Source organism: Prionailurus viverrinus, chromosome B4, assembly GCF_022837055.1.
Source record: "Prionailurus viverrinus isolate Anna chromosome B4, UM_Priviv_1.0, whole genome shotgun sequence".
In the NCBI taxonomy this organism is placed as follows: domain Eukaryota; kingdom Metazoa; phylum Chordata; class Mammalia; order Carnivora; family Felidae; genus Prionailurus; species Prionailurus viverrinus.
This window is the reverse complement of record NC_062567.1, coordinates 46,085,220-46,107,232: the sequence shown is the minus strand read 5'-3', so window position 1 is coordinate 46,107,232 and position 22,013 is coordinate 46,085,220. Positions and strand designations below refer to the sequence as shown.

The 22,013-nt window shown below is 43.2% G+C and overlaps 1 protein-coding gene across 1 annotated transcript in view; it reads right to left on the bottom strand.

The window, feature by feature from the left end:
• Positions 1–22,013, bottom strand: part of PTPRO (protein tyrosine phosphatase receptor type O) — a 117,940-nt gene that overhangs the window by 1,836 nt on the left and 94,091 nt on the right. Inside the window, exons 20-25 of the mRNA XM_047867277.1 lie at positions 15,657–15,747; positions 14,520–14,596; positions 13,537–13,671; positions 12,134–12,256; positions 7,227–7,381; positions 5,009–5,144 (exon numbers count right to left, since the gene is read on the bottom strand). Coding sequence (XP_047723233.1) covers positions 5,009–5,144; positions 7,227–7,381; positions 12,134–12,256; positions 13,537–13,671; positions 14,520–14,596; positions 15,657–15,747 — 717 coding nt within the window. The remainder of the gene's footprint in view (positions 1–5,008; positions 5,145–7,226; positions 7,382–12,133; positions 12,257–13,536; positions 13,672–14,519; positions 14,597–15,656; positions 15,748–22,013) is intronic.

Below are 22,013 nucleotides of genomic sequence, written 5' to 3'. Positions count from 1 at the left end.
CACCACTTAATGTTAAAGAAAATGTCCAATCGATAAATCATGGGCCTCTTTTGAAAAAAAAATAGCGTATCACTTCATAATATACACCAAAACAAAATCCAGGAAGTTTACTAAATTAAGCCATAAAAATATAGGGGGGGAAATATAGGTTAATTTTTCTCTGATTCCTTTTAGGAAGGACTTTCTAAACTTCAAAACGATGTAACAAATTACAAATGAAACTTTGAAAGCACTGTATATGAAACAAAGTGAAAAGAATAAAATAAAGGTCAAACCAGAAACTGGGAGAGAAAATTATTTTCTAGAATTATGACAAAAAGTCGATACCTTTACTTTTCTTTAAAATTCCTCCAATCAGTAACACACACACTTAAACTGACAAAATATATCGACAATTAGACCAAATATTCCTAGAAGGCAGGGACTGTATCTTTTTATTCCTAATGTCTAGCACTCAGCTTGTGCTTAGTAAATATTTTCTGAAGTAAACCGAGGAAATATTAAACCATAAGCAAAAAATGGTGACATAATAAAAAAATGTAAATTCAAACAACTGGTTTTCATCCATGACGTGAGCAAAACCGAAGGGGAAAAGTCACATTCAATGATAACTTGAGCTTGTTGAAGCCGTCATTTTCATCTGTGGTTGGCAGAAGTATTATTAATAAAGTGCTAATAAGTGACACCCTGGACGCAGATAGTAAACAAGTGGGAAAAGACCCCAATTAATGTTCTATTAAAAGGAGAATGGTTTAAATAAGTTACAGCAGATCTATACTGAAAGACTATTCAGTCTTTAAAATGAGATTTATAGAATTTTGGACAATTTGGGATGATAGATACACAGAGCAAAATGTTAGGTGGAAAATTAGAATGTAAAATTAGCATATGTATATGTAGCATCGAAGCACAGCTGGATGAAAGTTATACTTGACTGAAGATGGAGATGAAATGCATCAGCATATGGAGAGTAGCTGTCTTAGTGCCATGAAATCAAAGAAACTTCATGATCTTTCTACTTTGTCTTCATTGCCTAGAGCGTCTCTGTAAGTAATACCATTAGAAATAACCTTGAAATAAAAACCAGTCATGGTATTCGCAGGATTTAAGGAGTCTTTTGTACAACTTTATAAAAGATAGGTTAATGCTTCAAACCTCACTGAGTTGATACCTAAGCCCAATCTGTATTTTTCAACAAGCTTTGGAAAAAATACATTCCCTTATTTTTAAAATTTTTTTATTATTTTTTTAAATTTTTTTTTTAACATTTATTTATTTTTGAGACAGAGAGAGACACAGCATGAATGGGGGCAGGGCAGAGAGAGAGGGAGACACAGAATCGGAAGCAGGCTCCAGGCTCCGAGCCATCAGCCCAGAGCCTGACGCGGGGCTCGAACTCACGGACCGTGAGATGGTGACCTGAGTCGAAGTCGGAAGCTTAACTGACTGAGCCACCCAGGCGCCCCTAAATTTTTTTTATTATTTTTGAGAGAGAGAGAGAGAGAGAGAGAGCCCGAACAGGGGAGGGGCAGAGAGAGAGGGAGACACAGAATCCAAAGTAGGCTCCAGGCTCTGAGCTGTCAGCACAGAGCCTGACGCAGGGCTCGAACTCATGAACCTGAGCTGAAGTCGAACACTTAGCCGACTGAGCCACCCAGGCGCCCCATATATTCCCTTATTTTGTGATAATATCAATAACTGGCTACCTCTTCTCATTATCACACACCACTCCGTTGTTTCTGGTGTCGTGTCAGGCACTGGGCACAGTTAAGGCCAGAAACTGCCTGGCTCTTCAGTGCGTAACTGTTCAGTGGCCAAACTTGGGTGTCAAAAAATTAAAAAAAAAAAAAAAAGTAGACAGACCACAGGCAAAGTAAATAAAAGACTATTTACAGACACATCCTTGAGGGCCCCTGAGAAGTCTAAGCTGCCGATCAGGAGAATGGCTGCTCAAAGCAAAGCCGTCACTGACCTCCAGGGAAAGCCTATTAGAAGAAAATCAAACAAAACGTTTGATAAAAATAGAAGAGAGCCCAGGAGAGGTGAATGCCATCCATACAGAGCCCTTTACAGTTTCACCGTGCTTGTCTAGGTGATATTTCCATGATGTGTGCTGTACGATTCACAAATGCATCATTTACATTTTACACATGACGGAGGGCCTGTGAGAGGTGAAGGGGGTTGTACAGAGGCCATGCTGTGACCCAGGCCCTCACGGGGTCTCACCCCACCACCCCTACTCTCTAACTGCCCTTCCTGCTCTTGTGGAGAGGCCCAGACCACGTGCCCGGTCAGTTGAGAAAAGGCAAGAGGGCATGCCAACGCTGCAGACCATGCAGCATGTTGCCGGGACGTGAAATGTGCATCTGAGGACACAGCTGTTTTAATCGGTAACTTCTGCAATTGCTCGAGTGGGGTGGGGTGGTGGAATGGAGATGGCGGGTAGTCTAGAGGAGGCAGGAAAATTAGAAACCAGCCACGGGAGGAAACCCGGTACACAGCACGCAGGCATTTATAGAGAGAGAATCCGAACTGGCCTCTTGAAAAATCATTAGTGTCGGGGCGCCTGGGTGGCGCAGTCGGTTAAGCGTCCGACTTCAGCCAGGTCACGATCTCGCGGTCCATGAGTTCGAGCCCCGCGTCAGGCTCTGGGCTGATGGCTCAGAGCCTGGAGCCTGTTTCCGATTCTGTGTCTCCCTCTCTCTCTGCCCCTCCCCCGTTCATGCTCTGTCTCTCTCTGTCCCAAAAATAAATAAACGTTGAAAAAAAATTTTTTTTTTAAAAAAAGAAAATCATTAGTGTCAACGGGGTACTGTGGGATGATAAAGCTGAAGAAAATAATTGTTTGACTCCGCTCCTTACGTGTTAACATCAGTCAAGTAGAAGACAGAAGGTCTGGGGGGTATGAACGGGCTCAAGAAGGATGTTAGGAAAACCCTAACATTCAAAATACAGGCTGAACCATGATGAGCATAGAAACCATGAAAAATAAAGGTAAATGGACAAGATGTTTCAGACGTAACTAACAAAACGGAGATAAATAAGTAACTCCAACTAGAAAGCATCCATTGCAGAATCCTGAGGGAACTCAAGAAGCTGGAACAGTTGGAAAAAATCAGTAACCTGTGGTGACCTCCGCCTCTTTTACTGACTGAGTTTTCCCACAAGAGTTCAGGGAAGGGATGCTGTACTTTAAAAAGACCGTTTCCCTGGAGATGTCAACCTAAAATGCTGCCCCAAACAAAGAAGCCAAACAACCAAAATGCGGGGCCAGAGCGTTAGGGAGAAAAACAAAATACTTCCTCAGCTCTGCAGAGAGGCACATGGAGGCTGCTCTAGCTTTGTGCGATTACCACATGCGAGGAAAGATAATGGCGCTGAGAACTGGATGGAGGGTCGGCCATGTGAAGGTAGTTTTTAAAAGGGGATTAAGATTCTGTAATTGGGAAAGCCATAGGCAAACAGGCTATAATCAAAGTCTATAAAGTTATAAGAGGCATAAATTAAGCCAATGGGGCAGACAATTCATCACATCCAAAATACTTAAAATAAGGAGTGGCCCTTTGAAGGCTGGGGATTACTATACATAATGGGGACATTTTAAACCACATATGAGGATGTAAATTTATAGAAGTGGAAACCAAAAATATGGACCGATTCATAAAGCACTGTTTAATCACTAGGTAGTGGGCTTCTCTGGGGAACCAACACATTTCAAGCTTACGATAAGGAGGTAATATTAGTTCACGTCCCCACCACTGTAAATTAGAAGGCAGCAGAGTTGGGATGTGAGTGGGTTCAAGGAAGTGAGGAAGCAAACACATCATCAATGAGGCACCTGCGTGTGAATGGGTCACTCTTTCCAAAGTGGTATGATCTTGCTATAGCTCAGAAATAAATACCATCCATCGGCTGTGTCCAGCCTTGGAAAGGTGGGAGTGGGGAGGCAGGAGAGCAAACAGAGGCAGAGGAGAAAAACCCGGGCACTAACAGCAGCCATGGCTGCACGCTTTTTGAGTTAGACTGACATCTAGTGGTGCATTGTAGAAAAAGCAGGAAAAAGACGAAGGCAGCATTTAGTCTGGAAATGGAATATGAGGTCAGGCCTGGTTGTGTTGTACTCTACAAGCATTCCTCTTGCACACCCCTTGGGGGAAAAAAGGGATTATTGTAAGCTGGAAGCTAAGAAGTCGCGACTATGGTTTGGTGATTAGGATCAGGAACAAGCTAGTGTGCGTAGGCTTTGGGGCGCCTCCAGGTGCACACCTGTTGCTGTTTGGAGGCAGTGTGTGTTGTGTGGTGGCAGTGGCCCGGGGCTGCCACTCCAGCCAGGGTGCATTCTGAGGCTTGCAGGGAGGAGAAGGCTTGGCTGAAGAGGAGGAAGAGGGAGCATATAACACCGCTGGATATTTCTGGGGGATGTTCCCTTGTTGTTACAATGATAAATCCATTCATTTAGACCAAGGGAACTGGCTGCACTGCTAGGTTGGGAGCTGGAAAGCTTTAAAATCATAAGGGGGACAGGAAGCATAAATCAGCCCTTGATCATCATCAAAAGTGCATTGGGACAGAGGGTTATGGAGGACAAACTAATGCCAAACTAACTGAACCAAATCTAGCATTTCAAGTATGAATTAAATCATGTCAGTTCCATAGTCCCCACTCAGTGGCATTTACCCAGATTGGCTGTCACCTTCACTGAACTCTCAGTCTGTTCAAAGAGGCTTTATTCCATTATAGATATCATAGATACATCCACGTGCTCTGGATTATGAAGGGCATATGATGCCAACAACAGTGCTAGCTCTATGCACTGAAGAGATTGCTAGAAGCTAGTATCTTTTTTTTTTTTAATACCCTGAAGCAGTTTGAACATGCACAATAAAAAGCTGGGACTAGTGGATGCAGAAAAAAAAATGGACACAACAGTTTTGAAACATGAGATTGAATAATGAGAAATTTCTCATTCCAGGGCAAATTTGAAAATGCGTATTGATTCTGCTCCTACCTCCGTCTGCACCATGGACATCCGGTATGATCGCATTTCGGACACCAGCCCTAAGATGTCGACAAACTCGTGATCCCGAATGTGCTGCAAGAGCCTGTCCAGGGCAATGAATGTTCCTGTCCGTCCCACTCCAGCACTGCAAAAGAGTGTTCAGACAACATATTCCTCAGACATATTCCTCTGCGCTGTTGCAAACAAACTGGCAGTTTAAAACCTGCCAAACTACAGGTGGCACCACTGAGAAAAGGGAAGAACTCCTCAGAGTATTTTCCTAACTGATTTTGAAGTGTGCAGTTGTGGTCCGGGGTGTCGTTCGATGGCACATTTCTGACTATCCCTGCCACCTCGCTTAAGGAGATGTGGGTCTGCACTGCCTCACACACACTCCCTCTCCCGCAGGGCCCTCTGCTTCCGGAGGAAAGTGATGATTCCATGTAGAGCCTGTTAGAGAGCTGATACACATAAACAGTTGCAGCGTTCTGCATAACCTCAGAGTTAGGCACACACACCCTGCTGGAAAGTCGGCTTGAGATGCCACACGCCAGCTCTAGCTCTGGGGCCATAGCAACTTGTGTGCCGTCAGGCCTAAGTTGAGTTCACCATCCCAGACCTTCCTTACAGCACACCAGCCATTCTGGTGGGTCCTGGGCCTGCTTCCGTCTCCCAGCGATCTTTTAGATAGTTGCCTCCAAATCACATTTGATATTTGGACTCAGTCTCTTCCAGTCCCCAAATCCCAGGGCTCAGAGAGCGGAACAAAGTGGAGCGAGTGACTGACACTGACCGCTGCCCACCGGCGGTCAGGAGAGCCCCCAGCTCTACATTCAAGTCAGCTCTTCTCTCCCAACCACTGAGAGGCTGCGAATTGTGAATTATGGTAAAATGAGAAAAGAGAAAGTCTCTGCTGGGAGAGAAATCCAACACTAGAAGCCTCGAGTTCAGAGATTGCTTTTCTACAAGACAACTCTTCCCTCCTAAGACTTACTGTCTAAGAGAAAACGTTCTGCCTCTGGGTGAGCACCCATAAAGTCACATCCAGAGCTGTGGCTGCTTCCTGCTTGGAGAGGAACCACGAGTTTGACCGTGTGGTTGAGCACCTTTATTATCTGCTCATGGGAAGAATGGTGTTGAAACTAGATAATGTTGTCTGGTGACGCCTGTGAACATGTGAGATGAACTCACACAAGAATATCCTCCCTGATCCCCAACTGGGTAGCTTACAAAGTGTTTTTCTTTCTGGACAGACACAGACACATACTTCTCTTTCTCTGTCCCCACCCCTCCCCCCCACCTCTCTCTCTCTCTCTCTCACACACACACACACACTCCCCTAGCCATTCTGGTTCACAAAGGCCAAGGTGTTAGACCCAGGATTATAGACTTATTTACTTAGGTTGACATGGCTACCAGTGCCTCCTCTAACATCCCCATTCCATTTCTATCTGTGGCATACAGTGGGAACATATTTATATCCCATGCTCTTTGGGGGTTGCATAAAAATTTTGCAACGAAATCATGTCAGACTGATGGATTTTGATGGAGATTTGGTTCACTTGGTGAGAAAGAAAGCTTAAATTCAAAGATAATGTTTCTCCTAAGGAATTAGTGTGGCCCTTGTTTTTGGATAATGTGCTAGATCATACAACCCCTTTCATTTGAGCTGTCTAGAAATTCAGAGACAATCTCTAAGAGCAATCATAGCAAATGTCTATCTGAATGAGCTGAATACTTTCATTTCTCCTTTCTCTCATCTTGCTTTTATGTCTATTAATATTATTCTGGGCTGTGATCGGCTATTTTTAATCTGCCCTTGCAGTTGGCCATGTTACAAACCACTCGGAATCTCTCATAGGCTGGGGGTAATTTCACACAGTACCTAAAGGCACGACCTTTAGAGACCGTGCACCTGGAGTTGAGTCCTAACCCCTCCACGTTCTGGCTGCACAAATTTGAGCAAGTCCCTTAACCTCCCCACTTCTTTCTTTCAGCTGAGAATGAGAATAAAAATATCTATCTCATAGGCTATAGGAGATAGGAAAAGTCACGTTATAAGCAAATTGTGTACCTAGTAAGGTATCAGTGAGTTGTAAATGTTATAGATTCATAATTCATTTAATCGTTAATTCACTGTGCTCAGGGATTTATGGACTGGTGGGTGATTCCCTTTATAAAGCAAAGCCTGTGGTGCTGCGACAGAAAATGCGGCTGATGAGTTTACCTGCAGTGCACGATCATGGGGCCTTTGCTCTTGGTAGCTTGCTGTCGAACCACGTGTACAAACTGAAGGATACTTTCTGCAGCATTTGCTGTGGGCACACCGTGATCAGGCCACGCCGTGTAGTTGAAATGCATCACATCCTGCATCTCGTCAGCCTTTAGGAGAAAAAGCCAAAGCGAGCATTAATCTCTTGGTCCACTAGCCAGCTGGCCGGGGGCCGCCACTGCAGCTCACAAGTTAATGCCATTAAGAAGTGAAAGCCATGTTCCACTCCTGGTCAGCACGCTTCCCTTTCCAGCTCTGAGGATCGTGTCTGGCACAAAGCAGGCCCTGGGGAAAAAATACTAATTATTTAAAACTTCAAATAGTAGGATAAATCGGCGAATCCAGGCCTGTGCGGAGATGAGAGCATAAGCAGATCAGGGTGTGTATTCTGGCTCGGCCGTTTAGCAATGGCATCAGCTTTGGCCCCAAAATACCGTGGGAGGTGCTGTTGGTGACCCTCCCCCATAGGGTCCCCTTTGCCAGGCTGACTGCCCCTTTTCCAGCTGCTGCTAACAGCATATGGCTCTGTCCTCCTCATGGTTGTCCCTCCACGAAGGGAAATGCCTTGCTGGAGTGCGCCTGAGAGGTTGTGTTCTCCTACTGAGGGCAGTCCACAGCTACAGAGTGACCGATATTGGGGTATAAAATGCAGGCCCCCTTACGTCGGAGTGGCACATGTAACTGTAAGGTGCCGTTCATGCCCCAACACTCCCCATGGTATGCAGCTGAGGCTAGAATTCAGCTGAACCCACAGCTGTGCCTGGCTCCTTCCCTGCCCGGTCCTCTCCTGCTTCCCTTGCTCCCTTACAGTTTTATCCAAGATCATACTTGCCATAACTCACCAATAGGACAATCCCGGTCTTGGGCTCTGACCCAAGACAAACTGGCTGAACAGCAGGTTTCTCATACCTAAGATGCGTCATTTTAGATGTTAAGAGTACAATACGACCTATCGCAGGGGTTGTTGGGAAGATTAAGTGTGCTCATGTCTGTGAAGGATGGACCGGTCAGATATTAAGCATCACCACTACTCCATAGTTTCCACCACTCTCTTCCTTCCAGCTCAGGGCATTTATATGGTTGGCTCTGGGAATCCCAGTGAGTGGGTATGTTTTGTACATGTATCTTATTCATATTAACCCATACATCAAATATATTGTTGTCCCCTCTGAACTGAGTAATTATCAGGATAGTTCAAGATTCACTCTTTTTAGTCTCTACTAATTTGTAAGCATAAAGATTTATTCTGTTCTTGTTATCAACAGTCAGGAATATTCCAAACCCAGGCCCCAACAAAGATCTAATTCACTCCCCTTCCCTCAAACTTGGCAAGAGCCTAAAATCCCCTCAGTGAATGGAATACTGTATCATAATTTGGAAGAATTTGGCCTGGTTATGAGTTTGAAACTAAAGTTAGGTTCAGGCATTAAAGAGGAATGAATTCCAAAGAGTCAGTGGTCTTGGGTGGAGTAGAATTTGTATAAATATAAGTAAATGCATAAATAAAGCATGTAAATAAACACATAATAAGATCTGTATAAACATAAGTAAATCAGCACTCAATTAGACCCACTGTCCCCAGACACTTAAGGCTAAACATCCCAAGCCACATGCAGTACCCTCCCTCACCACCTTCAAGGGCTCTTTCTTAGACACATAGAGCATGAAGTCTGCAAAAATGTTGCCCCTCTCACTGCTGTTTTCAGGAAGTATGGCAATAAAGTAACCCAAGCATAATAAATTGTGCATAATGACTCCATTACTCAACACCATGAGGACCGAAGGACGCTCAATCAATCACTAGACAACTTCGGTTGCCCAGAAAAGCTCACAAAAAATGTTAGCTCTCTTCAAAGGCTGATTATAGGCTTAGTTCAAAGGCTTGTGCATTGTAGGCATATATGTGTGTGTATATATATGTATATGCATATATATAATTGATCTGAAAATGTCTCCAGCTAAAATGAGCAAAGTGATTCCAAAATAGGCAATGCTTATATTGTCGTTAGTCTCTCTACAGCTGTAAGACAGAGGTATTGGGGTGATCCCTGGTCAAGCTGGATAGCAAGGCACACATCAATGGGGACAAAGTTTTGCTGGTTTCAGTTTCCAGTTCTTACTCAGTTCATGCCAAGTTTTTAAGCAGTGGACAGTGAAAAACTGTGTGCTATGGTCATTTTCCTCCTTTCTTTGTTGAAGGAGAAAAACTTAGCCGTTCCAAAACCTCTCTTACCCCGATTTCCTCACTCATATACTTTTACCTGGTTGTACGCTGAAAGTTTCCACATATCAATATAGAGGGAATAAAGAAGAGTGTAAACAAAAATGGAAACAAATAGAAAAACATATTCATTGGCAAGGCACAATGTTCTTTTAGATTCTGCATTTATGGCCAAATGGGGGCACTCTAGGACCAAATGCTCGTGACTGTGTCTACCGTATAAACAATCTTACCAGAAAGCACTATTACTCAATATTTTATTCTTATGTTTCAAGCCCTTCACATGATTGTCACTGAAAGATAGGTCATAATTTAAGATCAAGGACAAGAAGGGGCCCCTGGGTGGCTCAGTCGGTTGTGTCCGACTTCAGCTCAGGTCATGATCTCGCTTTTCATGAGTTCGAGCCCTACGTCAGGCTCTGTGCTGACAGCTCAGAGCCTGGAGCCTGCTTCGGATTCTGTGTCTCCCTCTCTCTCTGCCCCTCCCCTGCTCACACTCTGTCTCTCTCTGTCTCTCAAAATAATAATAATAATAATAATAATAAACGTTAAAAAAATTAAAAAAAAAAGACCAAGGACAAGAAGCATAGTATTGATCATACAGTGATCTCTGTGACTCTTCCCTGCCAAGGAAACAGGTATGGGAACAGGTGTTGTCTTGTGCTCTGCAGTTTCTTGTCTCCTGAATCCAAACCTAGGGAAATATTTGTTCTACATTTTTCCAGCAGTTTACACTGGCTTCCCAGCTAAAATAACCAAAAAAGAAAGCAGGATTCAAATGGCATTCAGATTGTCAAGTATTTTCTCTGATGGAAGGTCTTTCCAAGTGCTTTATTATTTTTGAAATCCTTCATTCATTCACTGATTTATTCATTCCACAAAGATTTTTATAAGTGGCTAAAGGTTGGGATTATAAAGCTTATTAAAACGGGGTACTTGCTTCCCAAGCTCACAGCATACTGGGTGAGGCAGACACGAAGGGAGAGAACTGCAGTCATCTCTGATGTCTTGCGATAGAGCAGTAGGTGAGACAGAGCAGAGGGGGAAAGGAATAAAGTTGTCTAGAGACTACAGAAAGCGTAACAAAGGAGGTGACATTTGAGCTGAAACTCTGGGTGGAATGTGTTTAGGGAGGAGATGGCCATTTCAAAGAAAAGGAACAGCATGAAGCAGTCTGCTAGGGATTTGCCCAAATTCTCATTGTGACAAAAGTCATTGTTAACTACCAGTGGTTAAGAAGTGATTTAACTTGCAAATATAGTAAGTGGCTAGTTCATGAGTACTTATGCTGCACTGACGGGGACAATATTTGTTTCTATTGTGCATATTAAGGGTCACCAAACATTTTCTGTCGAGGGCAGAGAGTAAATATTTTAGTTTTAAGGGTCATTTTTCTCTGTTCCAACGACTCAAGCTTGATGCAGCACAAAAATAACTCATGGGCAATATGTATGCAAACGTGTGGCCATGTTTCAATGAAATGTTATTTGTGGACACTGACGTTTCTATTTCATATAATTTCCATATTTGGTGTGAAGTATTATTTTTCTTTTTTTTTCACGCATTTAAAAATTTAAAACTCATTCTTGGCTCATAGGTTTTACAAAACAAGCAGTGGTCAATTTGTCCATAGCCCAGTCTTGAACCCCTGACGTATACAGTTAGGAAGTGTTGTTTCTAGGCAGAGAACATTGTGCTGAGGACTTTCCTATTGAATGGTGTCCTCAACAGAGAGCATGTTTAAGTGAGTACTAGAAAAATTCCCTCCTATTTTCTGGGACTACTGTGTGTGAAGAAGGGTGATTGGTTGACAGGGGCACCCAGCCTGGCACACAAACGTTGGGCATGAGCTCGAAGCCTAATCTTCAGAGAAGTAGCAGACCCAGGACAAATAGACTTTCCTTTTTCTTTTTTAAATTTTATTTGAGGGAGACAGAGAGAGAGAGAGTGGAAGCAGGGGAGAGGGGCAGAAAGAGAGAGAGAATCCCAAGCAGGCTCCGTGCTGTCAGTGCAGAGTCAGACATGGGGCTCGATCCCACGACCCTGGGATCAATACCTAAGCAGAAATCAAGAGTCGGACACTCAACCGACTGAGCCATCCAGGTGCCTCTAGACTTTTCTAACATGCTAATATTTAGAAATCAATAGCATTTGAAAAGAGATATGGAACCATGATTAAAAAGAAATAGCTTTGAAATAATAAAAAGCCAAACCATAACAAAACATAAGGAAAAAAGCCAAAGAAAACCAAACCCAAACTACTATATCATGGTTTAGGTGTTTAGTTTAAAATTTAAGTGTGCCTTATATATCCTAAGTATACCCATCCATAATTAGTATAAGTAATGAGAACCTGTCAATTGTAACTGGTGAGCAGTGGTGCCCTGTGTCTCCTATTGCCCTGGGCTGATCTGAGATGGAAAGGTGCAGACTTTTTATTCCATCTCCTCGGGGTCTCCAGGCCAACCATTTCATCTACACAGCACTGCTGATGAAACTGGAAATAAATACACTAAACGTGGGATTTATCTCTTGAAGAAAGCAGTGCTGCAAAGCTGGAAGAGCTCATAGTCTTACATGACGGGGGGTTGGTCTCTGACACGTTGGTGTCCCTCAGTGTGGGGACAGCCACCTGACTTACATAGTTGATCCGGAAGTGTCTGCAGGCCCAGTCTTCCCGTTCTTCCTCTGACATCATCTCCACGGTGATGTCCCCATAAGCTATGGGTTCTTCCGTGAACGGCCAGTAATGGTCACATTTCACCTGAGGTGACAATAGCACACAATCTTTTATTTATTTATTTATTTATTTTTTTTTTTTTTTGGTAACGTTTATTTATTTTTAAGAGGGAGAGAGACAGAGCTTGAGCAGGGGAGGAGCAGAGAGAGAGGGAGACACAGAATCTGAAGCAGGTTCAAGGCTCTGAGCTGTCAGCGCACAGCCCGACACGGGGCTCGAACAGTCTTTGCAACCTTGAGATCATCACCTGAGCTGACTGTTGGATGCTTCACCGACCGAGCCACCCTGGCACCCCACACACAACCTTTTAAAACAAACAGGCTAGGAAAGAAATAGTCCGTGCTCACTTAGAGAAAACAAAATTACAGTAAAACCTTGGACTGCAGGCAACTTGTTCTGAGTGTTCTGCAGGAGGAACAAACACTTCTAATAAATTTTAACTTGATAAATGAGCAAGGTCTTGCAATATGAGTAGTACGTGATGCTGGATGTCACATGATCACAACTGAGCCAATGGTTCTTTCTTTCTCTCTCTCTCTCTCTCTCGCTCGGGATTGTGGGCATGGTCTCCCATGCTCAGATGCTCAGTCTCAGGCCGCGGTGTTTGGCAGAAATCAGTGATATTTCAGAATGTTGGAAGGTGCCCACACTGGCCCTAGTATATTTTTTGTCACTTCAAAGCACTTATGGACAGTCCTTTGCTTTTCTATACAAGAATAAGCTTAGGAATGCTTTGCTTCGTTCTAGGTCAGGCTGCCTGCAGATATAGACCCTTTCCTCCGCTGCCTTACTGCCAGTTACATTAAATACAGTATGTGACAAGAGTTTATTCATACTGTACCGTGGTCAACATCTGTTAGTGATAGTGAAAGCCGTCCTACACAACCCTCCCTTCTCTGGTCTCCCTCGCACCAGCCACGAAGGTTTTCAAAGGTAAGTGCAGGTTAATTTGTTATTTTTCTTTATAGTTTGTATTTTCCTTGTTAGTTTGGATTATATTATAGTATTGTAATCATTTTATATGAATCTTTTTGAGTTCTGGAATAAAGCATCTGAGTTTCCATTACTTCTTATGGGAAAAGTCGCATGATACACAGTGCTTTGGATTACAAGCATGTTTCTGGAACGAATTATGCTCACAAACCAAGGTTTTACTGTACTTGCCTCTGAAGAACTGTATAGTATTATTGTGCGCATTATAAAAGAAGCAAGTGGAAGTTTCTGGTACATAGTAAGCACTCCAGCCATAGCCCTGGCTGGTACAGATTTTGCTGCCAGTGGGAACAGCCCCATTAGACACTTACCCTTCTTTTCTCATTACACTGAGTGAGCATGACAATAATCTGGGACTTCTGTTGTAGGACCATCTTCCAAAAGTCATTTCTGGTTTCAGGCAGTGGCCCCTGTGTGGCAATATACTCCTGGGGTGAGTTGTATCCCTGAAAGATTAAGTGACAAAGCGGTCACCCAAGAAGCTACTGGCAACACCAAATGCTGTTCCACACAAATGTAAAAAACTGAAAATGTACTGGGGATAAGCCTAGCAAAGGATCACACACCTAGGTAATGGTTCCTCCCTTTCTCATCAAAGAGGTAATCAGAGTAACTGACCCAGGTAGGTCTGCGTGATCGTAAGCACTGTTCTCTGAAGTGTATACATACAATCGCACTCACACCTTTTTATGAGAACAGTCACTAGTTTTAAAATAGGGGCTCAGGTGGGGCCCTTTGAGTTGCGTTGCCAAAACCAAAGCTTATTTATTTATTTTTAAATGCTTATTTATTTATTTCGAGAGAGAAAGAGAGAGAGAGAGGGAGAGAGAGAGAGAGGAAGAGAGAGAGATGGGGCAGAGACAGAGGGAGAGAGAATCCCAAGCATGCTCCCCACTGTCAGGGCAGAGCCCGACTCAAGACTTGAACTCATGAACCTTGAGATCATGACCTGAGCCAAAATCAAGAGTCTGACAATCAACAGAGTCAACTCAGGCACCCCAAAACTGAAGTTTAAACACAAAAAAAGATGATGTTTAATATAATTACTTACTTTCACTTTCACTCTTTACAAAGAAACGTGAACATTACTAATCTATGGGCTTTTCCCCCTATTTGTTATTCTGAAGTGGGATACTGGGAATTAATAGGATAATTCTTCAGAATTGGGTAGCCAGGTGGAGAATGGTTCTCTTTTTAACTGTTTGACATATATGTATAGCTCTAATAGTCCTCCTGTGTCTGAGCTAGAATTTGGACGCCTGGTTTTAAAAATTTTTTATTGTCTTTTACTTACAGGAATATAGTTGGCATTGATATAGTCTGCGCCTTCCTCTTCATTCATGGAGACTAATCTCACTCGGCTAAAGTCATCTGTAAAGAATAAGAAGAAACAATGTCAAAACTCTGAGTGGAAAGAAGGATTGCCTTAACTTTCTCTAACCAATAGCAAGTCGGAGCAGCCCACGTTTACTTTAGCCTGATACTTCCACCACACCTCAATCTTAGTTTCTTGTTTAAATAAATATAGAAACACCTTGCAATCACCATTTCCTCCCCGTCAGCTTCCCTGTCCTTGTCTCCAGGCCTCAGGGGGATTGTGTAGGATATTTATAGGAACTAAGGTATCTGGTAGGTTGTATGGAAGGCTGTAGAGTGTAGCCTAAATCCATGATTTCCATGTCACCTAACACATCCAGAGAATCCACTGCCTTTGGGAAACCCAGAGAAGATGCGGTTGCATGGACTTTGTGCAAACAGACTTCAGATGAGAAAAGTAAATTCTGAAATGTGTATAGATGTAAAAGTGTAAATGATGACACTACCCAATTTTATCAAGAAGCCTGATCAAGGAAGGGTTGTCCTTCTAGAGCTTTTTCACCTCTCTTCTTTCCCAATCTCCATTTTCTCCCAGCATCCCCCACCTCTACCCAGTATGGCAGAAAGTTAAATCTCTATTGGAATGTATTTTAATTGTCCTATAAGTACTTTATATTACTCTTCTCTTGAATGTTGGCTTTATTACAAAACGCTAAGCAACAGCAGAACCTGCCAGAAGAGGAGGTATTTTAATACACCGCACTCTTGCTGTTGTCAGGGAGTTGACTGAAAGTAGTTTATGAGAGCTCAGATTATCTTACCCCGAGTTTGGCTAAGACTTTTAATCTCCAAATAGAGATAAAAAAGAGCCAAATGGTCAGTCTTTCCTTCTCAGACACAATTCATTTGAAAGCAAAGAAATTAAATCTTCCGACACAGGACAGAATTGAGTAACACGGAAGCAAGATTGGGATCAATGCAGTGGCAGAGATGGCCTTGAGGATCCAGACCACAGCTGGGGTTAGCCAGAGATTGGGGAAACTAATCCATCTGCAGTAACAGTCCGTCAGCCTTTGAGAGATGACACTAGGACAGGCTCTAGTGATAAGCTTACATGGTAGGATGTTTGTGTAGCGATTTTTACATCGGTTCAGTGGAAGGTCTGCAGCAAAATGTGGAATGTCCAGTCCAATCAATTTTAACTCCTGTAAATGACAGAGAATAGAGTTGAGTTTCCATACTTGATGTGAACTGGGCTACTGTTCACATTGGCTTATTGTTCACATTGGATTATTCCTCACTCCCTGCCTGTAATGGAAGCGTCACCCCCCCTCTTCCACATGATGTTCCAGTAGCTCCCTTTTGGTGCCGAGCATGCTTCATCATACCACTGTTCTCCACTTGCATCAGCCCATGAACTTGGGAAGAAATCATTCCAACCAGAAGCAGTAAGTGTGCTTGCTCAGTTTGGTTTGCCCTCCTGTGCTGCAGCCATCTGCTGTGATAACACCCAGGGAGGCTGCTAGCCCCAGAATGAGGAGACACTTGTAGCAGACCTAATTCTGACCCATGGCCTGAAGCCGGCCTGTCCACTGTCCTACAGACCCTTGAATGAGGAAAATAAATTCATGTTGTTGTGGATCAGGGTGCCTGGCTGGCTCAGTTGGTTAAGCATCTGACGCTTGGTTTCGACTCAGGTCATGATCTCACAGTTTGTGAGTGAGAGCCCAGCATTGGGCTCCATGCTGATGGTGTGGAGCCTGCTTGGAATATTCTCTCTTCTTTTCTCTCTACCCCTCCCCTGTTTGCTCTCTACCTTTCTCTCTCAAGAAAAATAAATATTTAAAAAAATGTTGTTGTGGATCACTGAGATTTTGAGATTTACACTTTATAATGCTTATATAGCATTACTGGAGGAACAGCTGACTAACATAATACATAAATACCCTCGGGGCCCCTGGGTGGCTCAGTTGGTTAAGTGTCTGACTCTTGATCTTGGCTCAGGACATGATTTCACATGTGATTATAAATTAGAGTCCCATGTTGGGTTTTACACTGATGGCACGGAGCCTGCTTGGGATTCTCTCTCTTCGTCTCTCTGCCCCTCCCCTGCTTGTGCTCTTTCTGTCTCAAAACAAATAAATAAAACTTAAAAAAAAACCCACTTAATTCCAATGGATAGTTTAGTGATCATGTGGAGAAGGTAGGAATTATGAGTATCATTCAAGGTGTGGAAAATTTGAAAACAGAGACATTTCAGATTTTTGGAAGTATGTATTAACTGAAATTTATATGATATATGTAAATATTCCTATTCTATGAGTTATTTCTCCTGCAGGCAACAGGTCTTCAAGAAGCAGTAAAAGAAAGAGTGAGGAACGAGTAGGGAATATTCTCCGTGTTACAAGATATAAGATCTACAGGCACTAAATATCTGGTAATAAATTCAACAGTAAGGATGAATCAGTAATGGGTAGGCAAACCCGTCAGTGAAAATAGGAACATCCACGTACCTGTCTGTGTGTATCAGTACTCTTATAAATCCAATTTATCAGAATGTACATTAGTAGGGCAATTTTTATATAAACAGACAACCATCATAATTCAAAAAGATTATGTTACAGGATGCAGGAGAGGGGGGCGGCTTCTAAGCTTTCATCTCTTATAGGAAACAAGCAATTACAGTCAGGTCACCTGGATTTTCCAGGAGGCATCATTCACTCTGGTCTGTGTGAATGGCGCTCCATGTAATTGAACAGTGAACAACCAGTGCAGCAGGTCTGGTTATACCTGAACAAATTTCAGGGAACTATTAGTCAACAGCATATAGAACCATCTGTGAATGGAATCATCTGTATGGTATGCACCTTTATATAATACTATTCAGTGAGGCAGTAGAGAAACCACCTGCTGTAAGTTTTTTTACTCGTATAGTATGTTAATGTTGCGCACGCATTTAACTCTTCATAATTCCTCCCAATTTTTACTTCAATGAATCATAAGCTGGAGGAATACATATCTGGGGAAGAATTTTGGAGACTCTTGGAAAGACTTCCTAGGGAGTTGGAGACACTGGTGATGTTTTGAGAGGCTGACCAAGCATATCTCTTTCATGGCCTTTCTGTCTGGATTTAAGTGCTTTTTGCAAAGCATATGCTTTAAGGAAATAAAGTTCTTGGGTCTTTTGCTGCTTCCCCATAAAAGGTCCTTGACAGCTGATTGTGCTTACTGGCCCTGGGATGCAAACCTGTGGTCAGCACGAATGGATTGACGTGAATCACTCATATTTCTCTCCTCCTTTAATTCTGCAACACTTTGGGCTTATTTTAAAAATTTTTTTAGAGAGAGAGAGCATGCATGTGCAAGTGAGGGAGTGGGAGAGATGGAGGGAGAGCGAGAATCCCAAGCAGGCTCTGCGCTCAGCGCTGTCTATGTGAAGCTGGACGCAGATCTCAATCTCACAAACCATAAGATCGTGACCTGAGCTAAAATCAAGAGTTGGACGCTCAACCAGATGAGCCACCCAGGCGTCCCAACACTTTTGGCTTTTTTAACATCACAAAATCTCAAGTTCCTTGGCCCATGTTGAAGCCAACCTTAAAGACAAGCCACGCTGACTTTGATCTTCCATTCACAAAATGGGTTTTTTCCACTCAGGCAAAATACATGCTTGGTAAATGCTTTTAAACAGAAGCTTGTCACTGTCACTTTGTAAGTGGTTTTCCATTTTAAAGGGTTTTCAAAGACTGACTGTATTGTTCTTGTAGGAAAATCATTTATTTTTAGCAACTTTAAATCAAATCAGGTATTTTTAGGTTAGTTCCTCTTGGCAGTAATAAGCTTATTTAGATGATGCATCCATTGCCTAAAATATTTTGGAAATCTACCTCCTTTAGAGAGTGTCTTTATAGATAGTTTGCCAAAACATATGGCGTATTTTGTTGTACCACTTATAAATGGTAGGGTCTTAGAAAAGTAGTTCAGTTCTTGTTAACATCAGTTTAGTATTCTGTAAGATAAGGCTAACAATAAATACCTCCATCCCTCAGTCACGTATAGCGACTATCCACTGGAATGATTAAACTCAACAAATATTAATACAGTACTACCGGGCACCACCTACTGGGTGGCTCAGTCGGTTGGGCGTCTTTCGCTCAGGTCATGATCTCACTGTTTGTGAGTTCAAGCCCCATGTCAGGCTCTGAGCTGACAGTGCAGGGCCTGCTTGGGATTCTGTCTCTGTCCTTTCCCCCACTCATGTGCTCCCTCTCTCTCTCAAATATAAATAAACATTAAAAAAAATACAGCCCTGGGGCGCCTGGGTGGCTCAGTCGGTTAAGCGTCCAACTTCAGCTCAGGTCACGATCTCGCGGTCCGTGGGTTCGAGCCCCGCGTCAGGCTCTGGGCTGATGGCTCAGAGCCTGGAGCCTGCTTCCGATTCTGTGTCTCCCTCTCTCTCTGTCCTTCCCCCGTTCATGTTCTGTCTCTCTTTGTCTCAAAAATAAACGTTAAAAAAAAATTTTTTTTTAAAAATTAAAAAAAAAATACAGCCCTATTGATAATGATTATGAAATGCTGGTGTTATGATGCTTTGTTTTGCTTTGCCTGTATGCATAGTTTCTCCCTCCTTTGCCATTTGTACTACCAGACTGACAACTTTCCCCACAAATCCCCTGCTTTGAGGACAGACTGACGAGCCACAGGAAGAGGCCTCAGATACAAAAGAAAAGTGTGGAAACAGATTGGAGCTGAGAGCTGTAGGACATATGGAAGCTGACTGAATGATAGAACTTTAATTGTATGTTGTCTCCCTGCTGTAAATGCCCTTAGTTGATAAGAGAGGTTTAATTGTCTGAACACTGTAAATGTAAATTGCCAGAGCTGAACCGTAGCAAAGCAGGAACAGGAGCGTATACACAAAATGCTTCACCATCTTTTGTAATTTAGCCTGTCACTAAGTGGAAAATCAAATACTCAGTTTCCGGTTCAGTGGCTTTGTAGTTATTTTCTTTCCAACCATATGGAAACTCCAGAGGCTTAAATCTTCATAAAGGCAAAGTATGAGGTGATGGCCCGAAACCAACATAAATCATTTTTGAATTTTCATTTGCCAGTTTTGTTTCTGTCACAACTTATCATTGTGTTTTTTTCCCCTGGGCCATGTAGTCATTTGCACATTGGGCTCAGTGGTGGCTCCCCAAAAGATGTGTCCACATTTTAACCCCTAGAACTTGTGGTTGTGGCCTTATGAAAAAAGAGGCTTTGCGGACGTAGTTATGGATCATAAGATGAGATTATTCTGCATTATCTGGGTGAGCCCTGTATCTAACAACACGTGTCCTTGGAGGAGAGAAGAGAAGGCCACATAACGATGGAGACTTAGATTGGAGTCATGCAGGCTGTAAGCCCAGGAGTGCCTTGAGCCACCGGTAGCTGGAAGAGGCAAAGAAGGATTCTCCCCTAGAGCCTTCAAAGGAAACTCGGCCCTGATAACACTTTGATTTTGGACTTCTGGCCTCTAGCATTGTGAGAGAATACTTCTCTGTAGTTTTAAGTCACCAAGATTGTGGTAATTTGTTACGGCAGGCCCTAAGGAACGAATGCAATCCCCAAAACCCATCTCTGTCGTGTGGGCTGTGTTTGAAGCGTGCAGGTCTTGGAAAGCAAAGCCCAAACACATGCACTGTATTAGTCTGTTCAGGCAGCCATAGCAAAATATCATAGGCGGGGTGGTTTAAACCACAGAAATGCATTTCCCACAGTCCAAGAGCCAGGTGCTGACAAGGCAGATTTCATTCTGAGGCTTCTCTTGACTCGCACATGACCACCATCTCACTGTGTGCTCACGTGGTCTTTCTTGTCTAACCCTACTTACCGTCCCAAGACCCCACCTCTTCCACATATCAATTCTGGGAGAACACATCCAGTCCATCCCATGCACATTAATCTTCAGAGAAGACCACAACCTGTATTCTGGCTCTAGAGTCTGTAACAATGTCAGCAGGTGGTAAGCAATTGGGACAGGGTGGACATTAGAATCGGGTGAGTGAGATTACTAGACTACAGAAGAAGTGAGGAGCAACAGCGGGATCAGTGGTGTTGACAGAAGCAGTGCCATCTGTAGCAAGTAAAAGGCTCAGTGGAATGGGGCAAGGTCTGGCTGGTTTCCAGATGAACACAAAAGGGCACGGGATTTAGAACAAAGTATTTAGTGAGGCTCTGCGTTCATCTGAGGGCCGCCATAACAAAGTGCCACAAACTGGGTGGCTTAGTGCAACAGAAATTAATTGTCTTATAGCTCTGGAGGCTATATGCCCCAAATCAGGGTGTCAGCAGGGACCTCTGGCTGCTGTCACTTGTAGAGGAATATAAGAGTATCCCTCCTTGCCTTTTCCTAGCTTCTGATGGTTTGCTGGCAATCTCACTTGCCGCTGTATGACTCCAAGCTCTGCCTTTGTCACCACATGGCATTCTCTCTGTTTGTGTCTTAACACAGCTGAATTTTCACAGGGACACCAGTCAGACTAAGAGCCCACGCTAGGCTAGTCTGACCTCATCTTAACTAATTACACCTGCAATGACCCTCTTTTCAAACAAGGTCACATTCTGAAGTGCTGATGGCTAGGGCTTCAACATATCTTTTGGGGGGGGGACACAATTAAACCCATAACAAGTATTCTAAAGGAAGAATAGGGTGCATTAGTAATGGGCATCTCCGGGAGGTGAAGGAAGACCGGATGAGGATGCCAACCTCAGGAAAGTGTAGCAGTAGCCTGCAGGGCCCTGGCGCTAGGAGGGGATTTAGGGGCAACATTCCAGTCAGTGGCACAGGCACTGGGAAACAGAAACCAAACCTAGAAGATTAGGAAGAGGAGAGAACTCAGGTCTGAGAACCAAGCAAGACCTCTGGTGTAAGAACTGTTGGAGAGGGTTCAAGGTGACCCATTTCAACAACGACAATGGGCAGGTCTCCAGTGCACTGGATGGAGCACAGGAAAAAACAGCTGCAAACAGAAGCTATCAGAAATCAAAGATCATCTCTCATGAACTATGTGGCCAGGAGTGTAGCTAATCTTGACCTTTGCAACCACATTTCTGAACAAAAACGGTAAGGGCTTTCGCTAGCATCCTGCTCAAACCAATACAAAACACAGAAATTAATGGCAGAAGGAGCAATATATGGTATGTCTCGTGGACGCTCACATTTCAAGCTCTAAAGTCTGGCTCTTCAAAACCTTTCCATATGAGACATAGGAAAGGAGGACTTGAACTTAATCCCAGAGCCCCAAACTTCCTTAAGTAAAGATGTACAGTTTCATCAGAAGGATAATCAATGTTTCCAGGAGATCCAAAATCAGATGCAGAGTGAAAAAAGAATGTATTTAGTGAGTGCAAATTAGCAAGTCGTATAGCTTCATGTATGACTTATAGCCGTATTGGTAATATATGTAAATCCAGACATTAGTTTCAA